This window comes from Schistocerca serialis, unplaced genomic scaffold (assembly GCF_023864345.2).
Source record: "Schistocerca serialis cubense isolate TAMUIC-IGC-003099 unplaced genomic scaffold, iqSchSeri2.2 HiC_scaffold_1400, whole genome shotgun sequence".
Lineage (NCBI taxonomy): Eukaryota > Metazoa > Arthropoda > Insecta > Orthoptera > Acrididae > Schistocerca > Schistocerca serialis.
Window position 1 is genome coordinate 4,921,099 of NW_026047626.1, and position 23,118 is coordinate 4,944,216.

The 23,118-nt window shown below is 41.8% G+C and overlaps 1 protein-coding gene across 3 annotated transcripts in view; it reads right to left on the reverse strand.

The window, feature by feature from the left end:
* Nucleotides 1–1,134: 1,134 nt before the first annotated feature.
* LOC126442673 (poly [ADP-ribose] polymerase tankyrase-1-like) overlaps nt 1,135–23,118 on the reverse strand; it is a 96,549-nt gene continuing 74,565 nt past the window's right edge. For all 3 annotated transcript variants that reach the window (XM_050090723.1, XM_050090724.1, XM_050090725.1), the window contains exon 7: nt 1,135–1,709. In XM_050090723.1, coding sequence (XP_049946680.1) covers nt 1,199–1,709 — 511 coding nt within the window. In that variant the 3' untranslated portion in view covers nt 1,135–1,198. The remainder of the gene's footprint in view (nt 1,710–23,118) is intronic.

The window sequence follows — 23,118 nt, forward strand, 5'->3', positions numbered from 1 at the left end:
CACAATAATGCGTTCACTATGCTGTTTGTAGTAGCTTACCCGCATTCCTATTTTCCTATTCATTATTAAACCTACTCCTGCATTACCCCTATTGGACTTTGTGTTTATAACCCTGTAGTCACCTGACCAGAAGTCTTGTTCCGCCTGCCGCCGAACTTCACTAATTCCCACTATATCTAACTTTAACCTATCCATTTCCCTTTTTAAATTTTCTACCCTACCTGTCCGATTAAGGGATCTGACATTCCACGCTCCGATCCGTAGAACGCCAGTTTTCTTTCTCCTGATAACGACATCCTCTTGAGTAGTCCCCGCCCGGAGATCCGAATGGGGGACTATTTTACCTCCGGAATATTTTACCCAAGAGGACGCCATCATCATTTAATCATACAGTAAAGCTGCATGCCCTCGGGAAAAATTACGGCCGTAGTTTCCCCTTGCTTTCAGCCGTTCGCAGTACCAGCACAGGAAAGCCGTTTTGGTTATTGTTACAAGGCCAGATCAGTCAATCATCCAGACTGTTGCCCTTGCAACTACTGAAAAGGCTACTGCCCCTCTTCAGGAACCACACGTTTGTCTGACCTCTCAACAGATACCCCTCCGTTGTGGTTGTACCTACGGTGCGGCTATCTGTATCGCTGAGGCACGCAAGCCTCCCCACCAACGGAAAGGTCCATGGTTCATGGGGGGGAGGTCCTATCAAGTACTCTTCAGTAATTATGTGTTGTAGGGACCTGGTGTATTTTTCGGATTCTCTTGTTTTCAGGAATGGAATCTTGCTTCAGACGACTTGCATTACTTTGTAAATATCTTACGTTGTTAATCTTGTCTAAGTTGGGTTGGGTTGATTTGAGGGAAGAGACCAAACAGCGAGGTCATTGGTCTCATCAGATTAGGGGAGGATGAGGAAGGAAGTCGGCCGTGCCCTGTCAAAGGAACCATCCCAGAATTTGCCTGAAGTGATTTAGGGAAATCACAGAAAACCTAAATCAGGAAGGCCGGATATGGGATTGAACTATCGTCCTCCCAGTTTGAGGGCAGTGTGCTAACCACTGCACCACCTGAATCGGTCTCTTGTTCTGATGTTAGTGGAGTAGTTAGATGTAGATCGAAAATACAGTTACAAAGAAGGACTGCTGATTTAACATTTTGCATATTTTATTTTAAAGAGAAGGAAAAATCTTGTATAAAGCTTTATTTAGTTCACATCACAGTCGTTTGTTGGAATGCTAGATAGGATTTCTACCATCCATTGTCGCTTGTTCACTCTTGCTAAGTCCAGCGCGGTGTTCCCTGCGTCCTCCTTGGCGTCCCTATCGGCCCCTGCTTCCAGCAGCGCCTTCGCCGCCTCTGCGTTGCCGTAGGGTGCCGCCCAGTGCAGAGGCGTCCTACCCCACTGATCCTTGGCATCGACGTCGGCCGAGGACGCCGCCAGCAGCCGCACCACTGCCGCATGGCCTTTCCATGCAGCCAAATGTAGAGGCGTCTGCCTCACATCGGTCCTGGCATCCACTTCTGCCCCATTCCCGATCAGACACCTCACAATATCAGCATGTCCCTGCCTCGCTGCATAATGTAGAGCGGTCCACATGGTCCATCCTCTGTGCCCCACATCAGCACCAGCCCCAAGCAGCACCTGCACTTCCTCCATTGACCCCCGTGTAGCTGACTGGAGCAGCCCCCTGCTGTTCATGTCTGCAGGAAGGGTCCTGCAAGAAACAGAGAAGTTCTCGTATTTTTCTCCATATATACACTGTTTATGAGGTAAACTATAACGACCAGTTCTAAAAACATGTCAGAACAGTGAAAACTAATGAATCTTCAAATTTTCCCCCTCTATCATATAGTACAGAATAGTGGAAAAGTGCCTCTCCATTGAAGTACAGATATACAATCGCATCATCCTCACAAAGCTTCACTCACTCAGCATAAGAAAGTCTTACATTCCATCAAAAAAATGGTTCAAATGGCTATGAGCACTATGGGACTTAACATTTGTGGTCATCAGTCCCCTAGAACTTAGAACTACTTAAACCTAAGGACATCACACACATCCATGCCCGAGGCAGGATTCGAACCTGCGACTGTAGCAGTCGCGTGGTTCCGGAGTGCGCGCCTAGAACCGCTATACCACCGCGGCCGGCTACATTCCATCACTACACAAATTCAGACGTTACATTTTGCCACATAGATTACTGGTTGTGAATTCATATGAGCTCAGGATGCTATTGTTGATCAGTGTTTGCACTTCACTGAAAGAGATGATTAACGCAGACTCTACGTGTCCTCTTCACTCAGCAAATCATCCTAATACTAGCAATTGCAACTAAAAAATCACTTATTCCCGTATTTAAATAAAATTTCCTATTGTGGGAGAAAAATTTTTGAATCTATTTACTAGAAAATTTACTGATACAGCCCCTTCAAACAGAGAAAGCTAAATCACTTAACTTTTCCAGGCTGAGATGCTGTGGTCTGTACTTAAGACTCTCCCCTGATGTTTCGCCTTCGACTGCAAAAGGCATCCTCCAAGAACAATTGGCGAACTGCCCAGTTGGCAGTTCGCCGATTGTCCTCGGTGGATGCCTTCCGCAGTCGAAGGCGAAATGTCAGGGGAGAGTCTTATGTATGGACCACGGCATCTCAGCCCGGAAATGTTAAGTGATGACAACAACTGCCGTGAAAGCCTTCATTCTATTAGAGAAAGCTAAAATTTACCAGCAAACCTTTTAGACGAAATATTTCAGGTATGGCTATGACACTAATTCGATTCCCCTGCCCCTACACACAAACACATTTGATGGCACATGCACATGAGTCCACATGCACAGATAAACACGACTGCACAGTAACGAGCAAGCACACATGCATTCAGCACACACACAGATATAGATGCACACATGCAGTTACTCACTCACACACGCACACACACACACACACACACACACACACACACACACACACACACACACAAACACACACACATTCTTAACCCATGTTCTTGTTGGTGCAATGCAACAGAAAGCAGCTGAGAAGTCTGCAGTTTATGAGACAAAATTAATGCTTTATCTACAGACCTTAAGTTAATCTAGAAGAAGGCGTTAGCGACCATAATGTCGTTGTGGCTTCTATGTCAGAGGAAGTTACAAAAAAGGTAAAGAAACAGCGTAGAGGTTTCTTGTTTGGGAATGCAAATAAAAGTGTCATTAACGAATATCTTCATAGTCAGCTCCAAGCTTTCGCCGTGGGACACAAAGACATTGAGCATCTTTGGTCAGAATTTAGAGGTACTGTCCACCACGTGCTAGAGAAGTGTGTGCCTAGCAGATATGTAGGGGAGGGAAAGGCTCCACCTTGGTACAATAAACAAATTAGGAAGTTGCTGAGAAAGCAAAGAATTTTGCACAGTCGTTTTTAACGTAGTCACTTCCCCACTGACCAACAGAAATTATGTGAAATGAAAGTAGCTGTCAAAAGATCAATGAGAGATTATTTTAACGAATTTGAAAATATTTCATCTGCAGATTCTAAAAACAATACCAAAAAAATTTGGCCGTACGTAAAATCTATGAAGCCACAAATAATTCAATATCTTCTCTTGCTGACAGTACAGGTAATGTAATGGATGATGGTAAACAGAAGGCCGAAATTCTAAAGCTAGCTTTTACAAACTCGTTTCGGTAGAAGACTGCAGCACCTTTTCCCCTTTCAATTATCAAACAAACGCAAGGATGGCGGACAAAGTGTTTAGTGTAGATGGGATCCTTAGACGGCAGGAAGGCACTGGCCCAGACAGTATCCCTGTAAGATTACATGTTGACTATGCTACAACTATAGCACCATTCCTATTCATCATCTATCAGAGATAATTGCAACAGAGGAGCGTTACAAAGTACTGGAAGAAGGCTCAGGTCATAGTAATCAATAAAAAGGGTCGAAAATCGGATGCACATAATTAATGACTAATTTCACTGACATCGATTTGTAGTAGAATCATGAACATATTTTGTGTTCGCACATAATGAACTTTTTCGACTCTGAGAAGCTCATCTGCAGAAACCAGCACAGTTTTAGGAAACAGCGATCATGTGAGACACAGCTGGACCTCTCTGTGCGTGATATACGGCAGGCTCTACGTACCGGCTCCCAGGTTGGTGCCATATTTCTCGACTTTCGAAAGGCGTTCGACTCAGTTCCTTACTGTCGCTTGCTGCATAAAGTGTGCTGCTTTTTACTGTTTACATAAACGATCTGGTTGATGGTACTGACATCGGCATTAGACTGTTTGCCGATGATGCTGTAGTTTACAGGAAAGTAGTATCACACGAAAGTTGTGGAGAAATCAGTGAGGATTTGCAAAAAATAAATGTGTGGTGTAATGACTGGCAGTTATCTCTCAGTATTAATAGGTTTTTTTTTTTACTTTATTGTTATTTTAAAACCTGTACAACAGGCAGGCTGTCAGCAGCACACTACGCTGCTCTTCAGCCATAGAAGACACAAGCAGCAAAAACAGTGAGAAGACACATAAGTCACAGAGCGGTGGGCAATAAAACAGGAGACACATAGAGACAATCACGGAGCCGTTCACACTCGTCGATAATCCACACTGCTAGCTGATGAGACGACGCACAACCACTGAAGATGATGAGGGCACTGGTGAACGATGGAGGGGACGGTGAACACTAAACACTAACCACACAAAACACTGATGGCGGCGACCTCCGGCGCGCGAATGTCCACGTAACGTGTGCGAGTCTGGGGACCTGCCAAGAGGGGTAGAAGGGGGAGGTGGGGGAGAGGGGAGAAAAAGGATGCCAATGGCTGAGGAGTCGGGGGCAGGAGGAGAGGAACAGGGGAGGGGAGGCCCGTATTAATAGGTGTGATCTACTGCTTATAACAAGGCGAAAATCCCCATTAATGTACGAGTACAAAATAAATGCCCAGTCTTCAGAAGCGGTAATATCCGCCAAGTATCTGGGTGTGACTATTTGAAATGATCTCAAATGGAATTATCAAGGAATGGTCAAGGCGGTTCCTAGATTTCAGTTTATTGGTAGAATCCTGAAACGATGCAACCCTTCAACAAAGGAAATGGCTTACAATACGTTAGCTCGTCCAGTCTTATTGTCCATCTGTATGGGACCCTTATCAGTTGGGTCTGATTCAAGGGATTGAGAAGGTCCAAAGAAAAGCGGCAAAATTCGTGACTGGTACATTTAGCCACCGCTAGAGCGTTACAAATCTCATAGAAAGTTTGAAGTGAAACACACGACGCGCTAAACGGAAGGGGCTGCTCACTAAATTTCGAAATCCAATCTTCGCCAAGGATGTAGAGCTTATATTATTACCACCAACTTTCAGGTCGCTCAATGATCAGCATTCAAAGATAAGGGTAATTAGGGCTTGTACAGAGGCGTTCAGACAGTCGTTTATCCCTCGCGCGATCGGCGAGTGGAAAAGAGGGTGGGAATATGACTTTGCCTCGAATTGTGCACTCCGCACACACCGCTTGGTGGTTAGCGGAGTATATATATAAATGTAGATGTGGATGTACATTGCAATCCGAAATATTGATCCAAATAAACTCCAGTTTCCTGACACACTATTGACCTCACAACGCTGATGTATGCCTGTACACTATTTCATTCGCATGTGACAGCATCACTATAATGTGGCTAAGATGTCCAGCAAAATTTTTTATATGTTAAAGAAAATTAAGGACAAGTAGTTTCTCTCATTCTGCCAAGTAAGATGTTACGGCTGATAAAACCAATTTCCATCAGTCGATGCAGCACTCGCCCTTTTTTCTACAAACAATAAAATCATAGAGTTCACATACTCAAAATAAACATTAATACTCTGACAGATGTGTGAGACCCTCCTTGATCTCTCCTATGGAATGATGAAGTAGGAAATGAAAATTCTGAATTACCATAAAATCGCTAACAGCTGGTATGTGGTTTTCAGCCACGCGGGATTAGCCGAGCGGTCTTAGGCGCTGGAGTCATAGAGTGTGCAGCTGGTCCTGGCAGAGGTTCGAATCCTCCCTCGGGCATGGGTTTGTGTGTTCGTCCTTAGGATAATTTAGGTTAAGTAGTGTGTAAGCTTAGGGACTGATGACCTTAGCAGTTAAGTCCGATAAGATTTCACACACATTTGAACCTTTTTTTTGTGGTTTTGATGCACACAGTGCTACACTAAGCTTGGACTTCGGGCGAGGTACTTCCCTTTGCCAGCTACTGGTTTGTGCATCGGTTCACGCATACCCACAGTTTGATGAATTCTCGGAATAACGCCACTTAGAGAGGTTAAAGTCATGTCTAGAGATTCAAAGAGTCCAACAAAATAGAAGGGAGTGCACTTGTACACTTTACTACAGAACAACGAAGATTATCCACATTCAGACATTTAGCTATCACTACTCCTATTGTAAGGAACCTGATGCACGTTGATTAGGATTAGGGACATTGTAAGAGTCATCTCATTATCAGCTGGTTGCCTCACTATCACTTCCAGTGCAAGAACTTCCCTGCTGCTGTACAACAGATTTTGTGGATGGCAGAGCTACTCGAATCCTGTATTCTCCTAGGGCAGTTATATATGCACATCTGTGCCTCAGTGTTTTTTGGCCATTTGAACATGGAAAACACATGTCGTCTTCAGTTGGACGAGATTCTGCGATGTGTAAGTGTTGTTGCTGGTTCCAACAGTGACGTGCCCTTGAGGTGCAAACTCTGGACAACATCCTGCTACATACAAGTGATCTGTGACAGGACACGGTGTGCCAGTCAGTCTGGTGAATGGCGTTCCTCGCACTGACGTCAGTAGGTATAAAGAACGACTTGTCATCCTGACGAAATATTACGCTTCCCACATGGAAATCTATTAGTTTCTCAGGAACTACTCTGCAATTTTCCTCTACGCAACATATATATGAACTTCATTAATGGCAGTGATATACTCCAAAATACTGTCTGCCTCTACATGTTACTTGCTACTCTGACACATTTTGCATTGGTGTATGTGCAATTATTAATAGGACACTGCTTAAACTTATGATTTTGTTAGAAAAATACCACCCACATTAGGTATGGAAAGAAGTTTGTTATACATAATGTAATTTTAACTTTATGATTCTGGAAAAATGTTTATCACTTGTATTTTTATCTTAGTTTCCACCATTCTCAGAAGAAAATGATACAATAGTAACAGGGATTTTCTCTGCCTCGTGATGACTTGGTGTTGTGTGATGGCCTTAGGTTAGTTAGGTTTAAGTAGTTCTAAGTTCTAGGGGACTGATGACCATAGATGTTAAGTCCCATAGTGCTCAGAGCCATTTGAACCATTTTTTTGAGTATGATATTGTTTACAGTATTCCTTGTAAACACCTAGTATCCATGCAGTACCGTAGAATACAATCTATTTTATGAGTTATCTGGCCCACATTGATCGAGATGTTTTTGCTGTGGGGTGCGAGTGGAATAAAATGACATTTGGATGTAGTACCATGGTTGTTTTGCAGTGTTTCCTTGTTTTACATGTTATTGAGCACCATTCTTTGACCACCAACATCTGTGACTAGCAACAGTATTTGCGTTCATGATAGAGTTATTATATTACAGGCAGTCTGGGAAATATCGTCATGCTGGCCGCTGTGGCCGAGTGGTTCTTTGCGTTTCAGTACGGAACTGCGGTGCTGCTACGGTTGCAGGTTCGAATCCTGCCTCGGGCATGGATGTGTGTGATGTTCATAGGTTAGTTAGGCTTAAGTAGTTCTAATCCTAGGGGACTGATGACCTCAGATGTTAAGTCCCATAGTGCTCAGAGCCGTTTGAGCCAATACCGTCACGTCACACAAACTGAAATACCATTGCCCATGTTCCGTTCCCAAATTTGGTGGACAGTGCAATAATTGCTGCTAAATAATTAATTCTACTGGTGATACATGCGATCATGAAGTATACCAGTTCGACATTATCAGATACTATTGTGTCATAGTCCTTCCTTGTTTCAAGTTTTTTCTTATGTTTATGCTCCCAATAAAGTGAAAGCATGTTTCTCAGTTTGGAAAAGAGTGTAAGTACGAACACCACTGTCACGACAGCCAATGTTAATCAGGGACAAGGGTATCGTTGGGGAAGACTCATGGAAGTTTGATGGGACCGCTTTTGCACTCTTTATATGGGAATGATCTGACAGAGTAGCAACCTGCGACTAATTATTGATGAGGCTGTAGTGTACGGGAAAGTGTACTCGTTTGATGACTGTAGGAGAATACAAGATGAGTTAGAAAGAATTTTTGCTTGATGTGATGAATGGCAGCTAGAAAAATACGTGTTAATGAAGATGAATAGGAAAAAATTCCTCTAATGTATGAATATAATATAAGTGAGAATGTTTTTTGATAAAGGAACGTGTACTAAATATCTAGGCATAATGTAGCAAACTGATACGATATGAAACGAGAACGTGAGGACGTTAGTAGGGATGTCGAGTGGTCGACTTCGGTTTATTGACAGTATTATAAGAAACTGTTTCTCACTTATAAAGGTGACTGTGTATAGAACACTAGCTCAACCAATTCTTGGATACTGCTCGAGTGTTTTGGATGCCCACCAGGTCATATTAAAGGAAGTCATCCAAGCAATTCATGGGTATGTTGCTAGATTTGTTAATGGTAGTTTCGATCAACACACAAGTATTGTGGAGATGCTTCGAGTACTCATACGGCTATCCCTGAAGCAAAGAGGACACATTTTCCGCGAAACACTAAGGTATTGTAGAGAACCACTCTTTTCACCTGTCTATGTATCGGTTCTACTACTGTCAACGTACATATTGCGAAAGGATCACGAAGGAAAGCTGCGAGTAGTTATGGCTCTTATGAATGGATGTGTACAATCGTTTCTCCCTCGCTCCATTTGTGAGCACACAGGAAATGAAATGACTAATACTACTGGAACCTGGTATCTATCGCTTTGCGCCATATGGTTACCAGTGGAGTATGTATATAGATGTAGATGGATGTACATGTCCACTATATGATACAAAGCACGCAGACACTCCCAAAAACTTACGTTTTTCATATTAGGAGCATTGTACTGCCACCTGCTGCCAGGTACCCCATATCAGCGACCTCAGTAGTCATTTGACATCATGAGAGAGCAGAATGGGGCGCCTGCAGAAGTCAAGGTCTTCGAACGCGGTTAGGTGATTTGATGTCACTTGTATAATACGTCTGTACGCGATATTTCCACACTCCTAAACATCCCTAGGTCTACTGTTTCCGATTTGATAGTGACGTGGAAACGTGAAGGGACACGTACAGCACAAAATCGTACAGGCCGACCTCGTCCAAGCTGCATCAGTATCCACTGCAAGTACTATGACAGTCGCGGGAGGTGAAGGAACTTGGATTTCACGATCGAGAGGCTGCTCATAGGCCACACATCATGCCACTAAATGCCGAACGTCCCCTCGCCTGGTGTAAGGAGCGTAAGCAAGGACGATTGAACAGTGGAAAAACATTGTATCGAGTGAAGAATCACGGTACAGAATGTGGCGATCCGATGGCAGGGTGTGGGTATGGCGAATGCCTGGTGAACGTCATCTACCAGCGTGTGTAGTGCTAACAGTAGAATTCGGAGGGACTTCCCCCCCTTGTTGTTTTGCGTGGCATTATCATAGCACAGGCCTGTATTGATGTTTTAAGCACCTTTTTGATTTCCATTGTTGAAGAGCAATTCGGGGATGGTATCTGCATCTTCCAACACAATTGAGCACCTGTTCATAATGTCCGGCCAGTGGCAGAGTTGTTACACGACAATAACATCTTTGTAATGGACTGGCCTACAGAAAGTCCTGACTTGAATCCTGTAGAACACCTTTCAGATATTTTGGAACGCCGACCTCGTGCCAGGCCTCGCCGACCGACATCGATATATCTCACCAGCGTAGCAATCCGTGAAGAAAGGGCTGCCATCCCGCAAGAAACTTTCATTTTGAATTCCAGCATTACCGGTGGAGGGCGCCACGAACTTGTAAGTCGTTTTCAGCCACGTGCCCGGCTACTTTTGATCACACTGTCTAGATACCAACTCATTAGAACTACAGTGGCAATATGTCAGACCGATTGCTGAAATTTGCAGATATATTTTGTATCTTGCATCACTCTATGATGTTATTGAAAACAAACGTTACTGAACAACATTATGAGTATAATGGAAGTCGTTATTCAAAAGCAATCACCAGAGGCTAAAGCACAAGTATCCCGCTGTCCCATTGTTTCACCAGCCGAATGATTTCCTGGTTCTGGACTTCCTGTAACGGCGACAGGAGCCAGTCATACGCTGTGCCCTTCAACACATCGTCAGAACTGAAACGCTTTCAGTTATAATTTTCTTTTTTTATTGGACCAAACACTTGGAAGTCGCAGGCCGACAATGACCGAAGGGTAGGGTAGGTGACCAAGCTGCTGCCACATGACCTTGGCTATTACATTTCGTGTGACCTTGATGACGTGTGACTTGCGTTACCGTGGCGCTGAATCGCTCCCTCCTACAGCAGCCCAGGCTGTATGTTCTGGATGGACTTGCGTAGGATATGTAGTGTCTCACGGTACACGTCACTATTAACGGCTTTTCCGTGTCCGACTGATTCGGTGAGTACCGGACCACGAACATCGAAATAGACTGTCAACTTCTCCTTCCAACTGACGGCACAGCTTAGAATTTTTTATGGGGGGAAGATGACGTTACATTCGCACCCCTACAGGTATCACCACGTTCTCCCAAGGTGGCAGATGCATATTTCAACTGTTTGGTTATTACAACCTTTTTCTTCTTTTCATTTGAACACTCCTCACAGATATGACAGCTTTTGTGAATTTGTGTAATTGAGTTAAAGACAACTATCTTCTAGAAAGAGACGACAAGGCAGTGAACGTGTAGCTCAGAAGAATATGGCTAGCTGAAAAGATTATGGAAGGGCCCTCTTTCGCCACCTGCTGCACAGAGCATGATGAAGAAGTTTATATCAACTGGAGAACTGGGCGTCGCTCTGGGAAGAGGCCGACACCACCACAGGTGGTTGATGAAATCGCTGGTCCCATGGCAGACAAAGCTGCACACATTCCTAATCGTCAGGCAGTGCGTGTCTTGTGTCATGAAAGTTGAACATCCAGTGGTCCACTATATGGAAGGTGCTTTGAACCAATCTCTGAGCATGAAGTTCCTCTGTATGGTGAACACATCACTGTTTGGTGTGCCTTCATGGCCATGTTCATCATCGGCCCATTTCTTTTTTGAATAGACTGGCGCTCAAGGACCAAAGACATGCAGTGTCACAGGCCAGCATTCCTGTGATATGCCTCGCCATCATGTTATGAACTCAACAGTTTTCACGCAAGATGGGGCCCTAGCGCACATCGCTCGTGAAGTTCACCTGCTTCTCCGAAACACGTTTGGAAACGATCAAATTATCATGCTATCGTTTCCGAATGCTTGGCTGGCACGATCACCTGATCTCACTCCCTGTAATTTCTGGTTGCGGGGTTACCTGAAGGACAGGGTTTACCAGTGGAACGTTTAGACTTGTGCTGATCTGAAGCCAAGCATTCCAAAAGCCGTAGACACCATATCTATGAATATGCTTCACTTTGCTGTTCACAATGCAATAGTGTGCTTTCAGACTCTTCTGGGCACTGATGGGCACCATATTGAGCACCTTTTGCAGACATAATGGTACCAGTACGTAATGGTATGCTGTACCGTAGCAGCACATTGAAAGTGTTTTAATTCAGGTGATTTTGCGTTATTTCTCTTCTCCATGTCCCTGAAATTGATGCTACCAAGTTTGGTCCTCGTACGTTCATTAGTTTCTGTGCCATAACGAGTTGAATAGGGAAAGACTAATTACAACCACCCAGACACAAGGGATGTGGGAGTGCAGGCTGTTGACACATGGTTAATGACATGTGGACCTTTGGGTCTTGCTTAGGTAGCATAATGGCGATAAGCGAGAAATGCGGGTTAGAGTCGCAGTCTGGTACAAATTTTCGTTGTCGTCATTCCATCATACATCTAATGGTTGTCCATATTCGCAACTGCAAATACATTTCATGTGTATCAATTACCTGCTAGGTCTATGACCAAAATGGGATTTAACTAATGGACGACAAACATTATCAACATCGTTATAATTTATGAGGCGTCCGGAGGCAGTGTTTATGGCACAATTGTCACAAAAAATGCCACTTCGACAGAGATGACTACTCGCAGCAATGTTACACGCAACTGACGTGGAACTACGTCTCGAAACATAAAAAGGACCCCAGGTGTCTGGCGTGAAAGGGTACATCAGAAGAAATCTCACGAAATCAGGTTGGTAATCAACGATAAGGGATATTTTCAGAAAATCAACCAAATTTTAAACGCACGTCTAAGCGACAGAAACAAAAATAAACTATCGAATAATCCCAGATCATGGAACTGGTCTAAACATTCGCCATCCCTACTAACGTCCCTATGTTCTCATTTCAGTTCGCATCACTTTGAACATTGTCCCTTGATATTTAATCGACGTTGAATAACATTCTATGGTTTTGAAACGTCAAACCCAAACATCTTTAGCTGTCTAAATTTTCAGTTACTTTATTTGAGCAACCAGTTTCAGCACTACCCTTTCTCAAACAGCATTCCCATTAATACTGTGCTCTTGCATTAACACGCAATTTTCTAGCTGCTATTCATCACATCAAATAAAAATTCTTTCTAAGCCATCTTTTATAATCCTACAGGCATTATGCTATGACACTTTCCCATACACTACAGTCTCATCAACACACAGTTTCAGATTGCTGCTGTCAGATCACTTACATATAAAGAATACAAAAGCGGCCCCATTACACTTCCATGAGGCTCTCCTAACTGTAGCCTCGTCTCTGCTGAAAACTGGCAGTGGAGGTCAACACAACTGGTCGGGTCTTTTCACCCTTCTTGTACACAAGAGTCACCGGTGCTTTATTCCAGTCCCTCGTGACTTCGATGTGGAAGAGCGATTGGCGTTAAATGCTAATTAATTAAAGGGACAATAAAATGTACTCGCTGTAAAATTCCATCCAGACCTGGCGACTTACTTGTTTTCAACTCTTTCAGCTGATTCAGTACGGTGGGGGTGGCAATTGCTACGTCCTCCATACGGGCATCTGAGCGCCGTCAGACGACAATATGTCAATATAATCTAATATAGTCTTCCTGTGTGGCTGATATCCTGTACGCGAAATTCAAAACTTCGGCTTTCATTTTCCTCTCATTTATTGGCACATCGTACTTGTCAATGAGTAACTCGATTGAAACCCTCGATCCATATAATGATTGCACTTATTCCCAACTTAAGTCATGTTCTGTGTTAGATATTTAGCTAAGGCCTGGCTGTGGAGTTTGTTGTGTGCTTCGTACGTCGATGTTGTGACATATATATGATTTGCGACTAACTTTGGGTTGTAGACATTGCTGAGCTCTTTTCTGATCACTCTGCCATCCCTCAGCATTTTCCGAGTTTTATTATTCAACCATGGTAGGGCTTTTACATCCTTATTGCATTTATAGGCACATTTACGATTTGTACAGAAACCAAATGACAGATATAAGAGTCGAGGGGCATGAAAGGGAAGCAGTCGTTGGTAATGGAGTGAGACAGGGTTGTAGCCTATCCCTGACGTTATTCAATCTGTATATTGAGCAAGCAGTAAAGGAAACAAAAGAACAATATGAAGTAGGAATTAAAATCCATGGAGAAAAAATAAACCTTGGAAGTTTGCCGATGACATTGTAATTCCATCAGAGACAGCAAAGGACCGAGGAAGATAAGTTGAACGGAATGGAGTGTCTAGAAAGGAGGATATAAGATGAACATCAATAAAAGCAAAACAAGGGTAATGGAAAGTAGTCGGATTAAATCACTGGGTGGTGAGGAAATTAGACTTGGAATTGAGACACTTAAAGTAGTAGATGAGTTTTGCTATTTGGGAAGCAAAATGAATGATGGTCGAAGTAGAGAAGATATAAAATGTAGACCTGGCATTTACTAGGAAAGGGATTCTGAATAAGAAAAATTTGTGAACGTCGAGTATAGATTTAAGTGTCAAGAAGTCTTTTCTGCAAGTATTTGTGTGGAGTGTAGCCATGTACGGAAGTGGAACATGGACGATAAATAGTTCAGACAAGAAGAGAGTAGTAGCTTTCGAAATCTGGTGGTACAGATGAATGCTGAAGATTCGATGGGTAGATCATGTGACTAATGCTGAGAAGAGTAATTTGTGGCTTAACTTGACTAGAAGAAGGGGTCGTTGGTAGGACACATTCTGAGGCATCAAGTGATCAGCAATTTAGTACTGGAGGGAAGCGTGGAGGGTAAAAATGGTAGAGGGAGACCAAGAGATGAATACACTAAGCAGATTCAGAAGGATGTTGGTTGCAGTAGTTACTCAGAGATTAAGAAGCTTGCACAGGATAGAGTAGCATGGAGAGCTGCATCAAATCAGCCTCAGGACTGAAGACAACATCACCTCCCTTGTACGATTTACAGTCAGTCTATACTTTGCTCTGATTCGTCTATGTCCGCTCAATATGGACTAAAAAATCTCTATTAATTATCTGAGCAGGATGCTAACAATTGTACTAATTCATTATCTGTCCAGGTTAAGTACTCTCCACATCTTTTTGATGAACTTCAGTTATCATTGGCGTTGCAATGACCTAATGATCGCAAGTATCAGTATCTCTAGTGATACGGTCCATAACGTCACACCCATCTTTAGTTTCGAGGTCTAAAATTCTTTTTCAGAGCTGCTTTAGCCTGCTCTCTACTCGGTATCAGGGACGGCCTCTGCATAGGTTTGCACTACCTCCAAGGGATACTGCTGTTTAACTGCAATTGATTCTTGAGCTTTCTACACAAGTAAAAAAGTTGTGTGCCATTTATCCTGTCTGTAGTGTCCGTGCACTGAGCACCGAAAGCGGTGTTGTGGAACTAAAATATGCTGACAGTGACTTGGGTTGCGCTGGGTATTCAAACGTGGACCCAGACGTTCCAGAGTGGTCGAGTGGGGGGGGGGGGTGGAGTATGGAGGCAATTCTTGGCAACAATCTACTGGACCCTCCTGGTAGTTGAAGGTGAAGCTGGGAGTATGCGGAGCAGCATTCGCTCCCAACATGTGCACGGACATGACCTACTTGTCACAAAGCGAGTATGACTGGATAAGTGGACACAAGCTGTAATATCACTTGTACTTCAGACATTCATTGCTGTGATCACCATTTGAATCTCATTACGTTTAGAGCCATTCCATTTAAAAAAAAGAAAATCTGCGAATATTTTTCATCAGACTTAACGGACTTCCCAGTCCTTTCCAGTACTTCCACAAAGAACAGCACTTCAGAATTTCGAGAAGGGACAGTAACCCTCGTTGATACAGTTCGAAAATAGCCTGCAGCACTTAGCGCGTGCTCATTGGAATTTCCAGTCATGGAGCATATTATCAAGTATGGGAGCATGAAGAAATTGCCAATGGGGAGAAGCTGATGGAAGTATAGTCCCACAAGCCCGCAGCTTACAAGGAAGCCCTCAAGTGCGAGTTCGCAAATTCAATCTTTAGAAAGGCTCATTTGAAAGCGTTGTGTTAACAATGACTGGAAAAATATTAGCTGATAATGCCACATCATGTGCATTAGGAGGGAGACAGAAATTGACTGAGCAGGAGGTGCTGACACCAACCTTTTACGGGGTGTGTGTATTCCACAAAATGGAAATCGTCGACATTCAAGAAATATTAAAAGCAAACCATTAACTTCCACCTCGAGCAGCAAATGAAAAATGGTGTGCCACAGTGACCACAGAGGTTCACACCATTACGATTTAAGGCGAACTCCATGGAAGTTGCAAACTGTGAAGAATGTTCAGCTGGGTATCCTGTCTCAAAGAATACATATCGAATCATATTGGTGTAACCTGGTGATGAGAACTGATGGGCTATGATGACATGTGACCGAAAGTGAAACAGTGTGTCTAGGAGCTTATCGTGGAATTGGCTATACTTTAAGGCATAGCTGCAACAGTGTGATAATATGTTTAACAGGCTCAGAAAAAACAAACATCCAGAGGCTGTATTTGTTCATCTTGCATTGTCAGACACTTTTCAGAGTGGATACTTCGCGCTAAAGGAGTATGATTTTTACACGCAGACCAGGGGTCACACAAAAGCCAGTTATTTTGATCAGTTATTGGATAATAGCAGTGCTCATACCATAGTTGTAGTACTCTTACCCCCATTTTCCCTCTCTTGCTTGGTGTGACGTAAATTTCCGTGTTGCCCTTACAATATCATGCTAACGAGAAAGAATCGCAGGGGGTTTAACTCCTCCAACTTCTGACAGCACAATACATAACTTTCCAGAGTATCTACCATCGAAATTAGCAGTCGACATAACTGAATAAGAGTCTGTTACGGTATTTGATATTGATACAACACCCTTGGTACTTCCAGTTTCCAGGGTTCCTTTCATACACATATCCAAATCCCGAGTGGTCAGAGTTGAAAACGACTTCCTCGCTGAACGATGCGATAAGTTTATCTCATCCACAAATTATTGGGCCAATTTCGCAGTTTGCTGTGCATCGTCAAGTTGACACTTTGCATGAAATTTCGTTATCTTATGTCTTTCATTTTGGTAGCACTCTTTAACATTATGAAACCTCCACTGCATGAAAAGAACTAATCAGAATGGTGCAAAATGATTACAGGATCACTGAGAAAAGAGAAGTAAATTTATAATGAAGACAGAACAACATTTCGTCACAAGTAACAAAATCCGCATAATTGTGCAAAATTGTGTTGTACGTTATCTCAGTGTTGATATATGCCACAAGGGGACGTTGAATAATATTCTGTGGTTTTAAAATGTCAAACCAAAACACTTTTAGCTGACTAAATTTTCAGTTATTTTATTTGAGCAAAAAGTTTCAGCACTACATTGCACCATCTTCAGGACCCCTGACTGACTTATAGGAAGAATCTCATCTCTGGATCAGTCAATACATAGTCCAACATTCAGTGACTGGTAACCGATATATATATATATATATATATATGGTGGTCCATTGTTCGTGACTAGGCCAAATATCTCACGAAATAAGCGTCAAACGAAAACCTACAAAGAACGAAACTTGTCTCGCTTGAATGGGGAAACCAGATGGCGCTATAGTTGGCCTACTAGGTGACGCTGCCATAGGTCAAACGGATATCAACTGCGTTTTTTAAAATAGGAACCCCCATCTTTTATTACATATTCGTGTAGTACGTAAAGACATATGAATATTTTAGCTGCACCACTTTTTTCGCTTTGTGATAGATGGCACTGAAATTATCGCAACTGAAAATGTGTATCCTACCCCCATGAAAATGTTGATTAGAATACTTTGAACAAATCTGATTTTTGGTAACAACACTTCCCCTTCATGTATATACTTGTCCTTACCCAGTGTCTTCATTTGCATAAACATTCGATACATATAATGCACAAATCTACTCCCTCCTCTCTGTGTCCACCTCTTCTTCCCCCATTTCTCCATCCACCCCATGCTTCCACCTCAGCTGTCTCTGTCTTTACATATCCTACTCCCCCTTCCTGCCCATCCCATATGGCCCGTCTCTTCCACCATGTCTCTCTCCCCATGCCTCTGTCCATATCTTTTTCTCTCTTTCTCCGTCCTATTCCTCCTCCACCACAGTTTTTCCTGTCATCTCCTCCCCCTCCCCTCCACCTATATCTCCCTCCTCAAATCTCTGACCATCCTGTCCTGCCCCTTCTCTCTGTCCATTTTCTCCTTCCATTTCTATCTCATCCTCCCCCATGCACCAGTCATTCTCCTATCTTTTCCTCCCTTCACTTCCTCACCTCATCCTCTTCATTTCCTGCATGTCACTTTTCACATCGGACTCCTCCTCCCCCAATTTCCATCCATCTTCTGTTGCTCCAACTGTCTCTGTTCCCCTTTTGCCCCTCTCTGTCCCCATACTCCTATTCCTCTCTCTGTCTGTCCACTTCTGACCTTTGCCTTGCCCATCCCCTATTAGCGTCATCACTGTCTTTCTCCTACTGGCCCTCTCCATATCCTTCCCCTCCTATGTACACATGAAACTTTCCTCAGCAAGTCTACCCATACATATACCCTCTGCAAAACACATCTATAAAACAGGAAAATATTACAGTAGCCTACTTGTCAGGACTTGACAACTATTTTTGTGCTTGACATGTAGGTTGTCATGTTAAACAGACCGATAAAATCAGTTGTACCATTCCAATAAAACATATCTGTCATGTAGGGTAACTGTTCCCTGCCGCCTACGAGTAGACTGTACTGCAAAGCAGATCAGTAAGGCAGGCTGATATCGTCACCATACAACATACCTGTCGTGCAAGGCAGGCAGTATGCCAGAGATCAGGAAAAACACCTTTTAAACCATATCTTGGTTGTTATTGGGGGTGTAAGGTTATAAGCCCCGCAGGGTCAATACTCCAGATGTGTGCTGTTTCAGTGCCAAATTAGGTTGGATTGGAAACGGGGTTTTGAAGGATATCCTGGACTATATACAAATTCTCTGTTATACACACACACACACACACACACACACACACACACACACACACACACACACACACACACATATATATATATATATATATATATATATATATATATATATGACTCTTATTAAAAATATATGGTCTATGTCCATGTGTATGTTTACAGAGGATCATGAAAAAAATTGAAGTAAAATATATGTATGTATATTGTAAAGTGTGTGTGTGTGTGTGTGTGTGTGTGTGTGTGTGTGTTTGTATGTGTGTGTGTGTGATTATGTGTGTGTGTGTTTTTGTGCACCCACATATGTGTGTGTGTACGAGTGTGTGTTCTTGCTGTGTTGTGTAAGCAGAATGATATGGAAGTAGTATGATGTCCAAATCAGTGTATTTATTAAAATTAATGTTTGGGTTCTGAATGTATCTATGAATAACACAGTTATATTGCTCCCCTAATGAGGGTGCTTGGTCTAAAAAAATAGTTACAATGATTCCTCTAAAGAAACCGTTCCCACGTTTTCTATTTTCCATTCTGAAATTTGTAAAAATATTCACGACCTTTGCCATATCACTACCCCTATTACATTTTTTTTTAAACTGTCGATGTTTCACAGTTCATCTGTAAATAAATTTGTTCTTCCACCCAAATAATCTAAATTTCACACAATGTCACCACTAGGGATTTAGTTTTACTTGGTTTGTACTCATAGTTATAAAATTATATTTAATTTTCCTCTTTAATGGCAGTTTTTTAGAGTTCGTATTTGCTATTTATTTTTAAATTGGTTGGTTTAGGACTTCCATGTCCTGTGATGTGTATATAAGGCCTTTATAGGTCCCTACAATCGTCTGCTACCCACAAAGTGGGATGTCTTCATGTTTTTCACCATGTACCTATGTTATTCTTATTAGTATCATACCTGTCTAGTAATTCCCAACACAAGACCTTCTCTGCAATCTGTTTTTCATGTTTTGTCCTACGTCTTTGTATTTTCTGCTCTAACTGTGTTACTTCCTCCTCTGATTGTTCTCTTGTCGTTTTCTTCAGTTCTTGATAACCTGTTTTGGTTGCTTCCTACAAGTGTCACTCAGTCTTTATAATGGGGTTTGTGTGCTGTTAAGTTCTCCCATGTCCATATCCTATTTCTAATTACAATCATCTAATTTATTTCCCACTTTGTTTTCTGTCACAATGTCTACTGAGATTCTACTAAGTTCCCTTTTACTATGTGCTAGACGTTTTCAAGTCCTGTATTAGACAGCATGTAGACTTTGTTTACATATGTGACTGTGTTTAAGGATATGCATTTTGCTGTGACATCTTACTTTCAACGGTTTCTGTCATTTTTCATTTTTGCAAAGTAGTCCTGGCTGTGTTCATTTTCTTCGATATCTTCTGCGATACTGGCTTCTTGCCGCTTGTTACCATGCATCTGATGTTGTTTCAAACGTGTCAAGTTTATTTTATGCGGCATATTTGGAAAATACAGGCTACTATAAGACTCCTTCTGCTGTTATAATTTCAACTTAAGGAGAGCCAGATCGATGAAAATGACAGAATTAAGGTTTTGTGGTTTTCTTCCATTGTAAAATTATTTGGTATTTACTGAATAAAACAAATCAAGTTTACCCTTCTAAAGGAATTCAAAGTGTGTTTTTTATCGCTGCAAAGCTGATGCACTGCGTAAACGGTTGTAGCTACTTGGTGTGTCATCTTTGGCGGCACCACTCGCTTGCTACAAGCAGGGTATCTTTCCAGAATTAGACAGTGTTTTGTTTTCAACGTTGTATGTCTTTATCTCTGTGACAAGTGACTGCTAATATCAGTAAACATCAGTGTGTGTTGACTTGTGGAGTTTGCTTTGTGTTGTTTGGCTGTTCATTTTTGCGTATTTGACGAATTTTGCTCTTACCTGTTTTACGTATTTGGTTTTTGGATATCAATATGCCCTGTTTCAGCAATTGAGTGTTTAAGAAAAGGCACAATGAGTGGAAGAAGAAATCTTTTGTCGTTTTGAAAGGAGATGCTGCTCAGACTGTTTCACTGACTACTCCAAATGTATGTGATAGAGCTCCTTCTTACAAGAAACTTCGTGACAGCAAAAAAAAAAAAAATTGAAAACTGTTAAAATGACAGTAATGACGTGAATGAAATAATTAACATTTCCTTGCTCTCTAATGTTTTGAAACATTACGTATTATGCCAAATTTGCAAAGCAAGAGGACTGGAATTGAAAATAACTTCACACATTGGCTTGGCATGTAAACTGTTATTGAAGTGTAACAAATGTGCTGCAGAAGTTTCGTTTTCTAATTATCACAGTATTCCTTGTAGTGGTAATAGTGGAAAGACGGTGTATGATGTAAATGTTAGGCTAGTGTATGGCTTGCGTTGAATTGTCAAGGGCAGTGCTGCAGGGACAATGTTGTGTGGAATTATGAACTTGCTAAAATCGCCAACCTAGTTTGGACTTTATAATGAATTGGTGGGATCTTCTGCAGAAGATATTGCTGAAGCAACAATGAAGAAAGCAGTTGAAGAAGCTGTGACAGATAATGGGAATTGTAGAGATTTAACTGTTGCTTTAGATGGCTCATGGCAACGTAGAGGTCATAAATCTCTAAATGGTATTGTGACAGCTACCAGTGGAGACAGTTGCAAACTAACTGATGTTTCTATTCCCTCAAAACGTTGTAGATGTAAGGCCAATACCAAGGACGAACTTAGCGAAAGTTGTGAAGCAAATTTTCATGGCACGAGTGGAACGATGGAAGTTGAGGGAGTGAAAGCAAATTTTTCCAGATCACAGGGGTGGTATAATGTACGATACACTAAGAATCTAGGAGATGGTGATTCTAAGTGATATAAAGTTGTAGAGGAACTCAAACCTTATGGCAATCAAATTCACATTAAAAAACAGGAGTGCATTGAGCACGTGCAGAAGTGCATGGGGGCTCACTTGTGTAAACTTTTAGGATCCCAGAAGCTTAGTGATGGTAAGACCCTTGGAGGAAGAGGGACTGTGGGTGTGCAATTAGGCAAAATACAAGAAGCATTGAGCATATGAGGAGAGCAATATGGGCATTATTGTTTTTGATAATGCATCAACACATGAGCACCCACAACATGTACTGTGCCCCATAGGTGATGACTCATGGTGTAAGTACCAAACAGGAAAGGAATATGCCCATGAAAACAGTTTGCCAAATGCTGGAATTGATGTAATTAAGGCCATATTCAGAGATTTATCACAGCCAAGTTTATTGGAAAAGTGTTTGCATGGGAAAACACAAAATCCAAATGAAAGTGTAAATAATTTAATTTGGATTAGGATTCCCAAAAGAGTGTTTATACAGATAAAAACATTGCATTTTGGAGTGTATGATGCAGTGGCAACATACAATGAAGGAAACATTATCAAATGGTTCAAATGGCTCTGAGCACTACGGGACTTAACCTCTGAGGTCATCAGTCCCCTAGAACTTAGAACTACTTAAACCTAACTTTCCTAAGGACATCACATACATCCATGCCTGAGGCAGAACTCGAACCTGCGACTGTAGCGGTCGCGCGGTTCCAGACTGAAACGCCTATAACCGCTCAGCCACCCCGGCCGGCGAAACTTTATCAAATGTGATGCGATGAAACGTTTAGGTTTCCAACCAGGACACAAAGCCATTTCGACAATGGGCCTAATTGCTGAACAAAGACTAAGAGGTGCAGGAAGAAGAGACAAAAGCCTACTACATGCAGCAAAAGGGAAGAAACGAACACTGAAAAGGAAACTAACACTGAAAAAAGACGAGGATGCTCGTAGTCCATCATATGGGGCAAGAATGTATTAAAAAACTTTGGAAGCCATTTTCGTAACTTTAAAATTTCCATCTTTGAAGAACATTTTCTCAAAAACTGCTAAAAGCATATTAGTGAAATATATATAGAATATTGTTTACTTCTTTTCTTTCATTTTTATAACAAATTTTAAAAAAAATATTGTATAATTCAAGAGCTGTAGTACAAAAAGTGTAAAATTTTAGAGACAAAAATATGCATCTGTTTTTAAAAAAATTGTAAAACAGAAACAAACAAATATTTCGTAACATAGCATTATAACTTTGTAGAGAAATATTCACTGAACATGTAGTCCAAATTTCAGACCAATATGTATAATTCTTTTAGAAAAAATGTTCCTTCAATTTGCTAAAATTAACAAGGAGGATATGGATCATTCCATCTTCCCATAAGTGTTCTGCATCTTTGTTGATTATCAATAGCATTTGTTAAATTCTGTTGTCTATCTATGCTGTATGAATCTTTTAAATGGACATTGGACCCACAGCTCGATCACATAAGAGGCTGACCATCTTAGTTAATTAATGTACAAAATCCTTTAATCGCTGTACAGAAAGGAATATGTTTTCTTAAGTCCACTCACACATTTCTGGGCCTATGTTAGTACTATCCAAGTGCCAG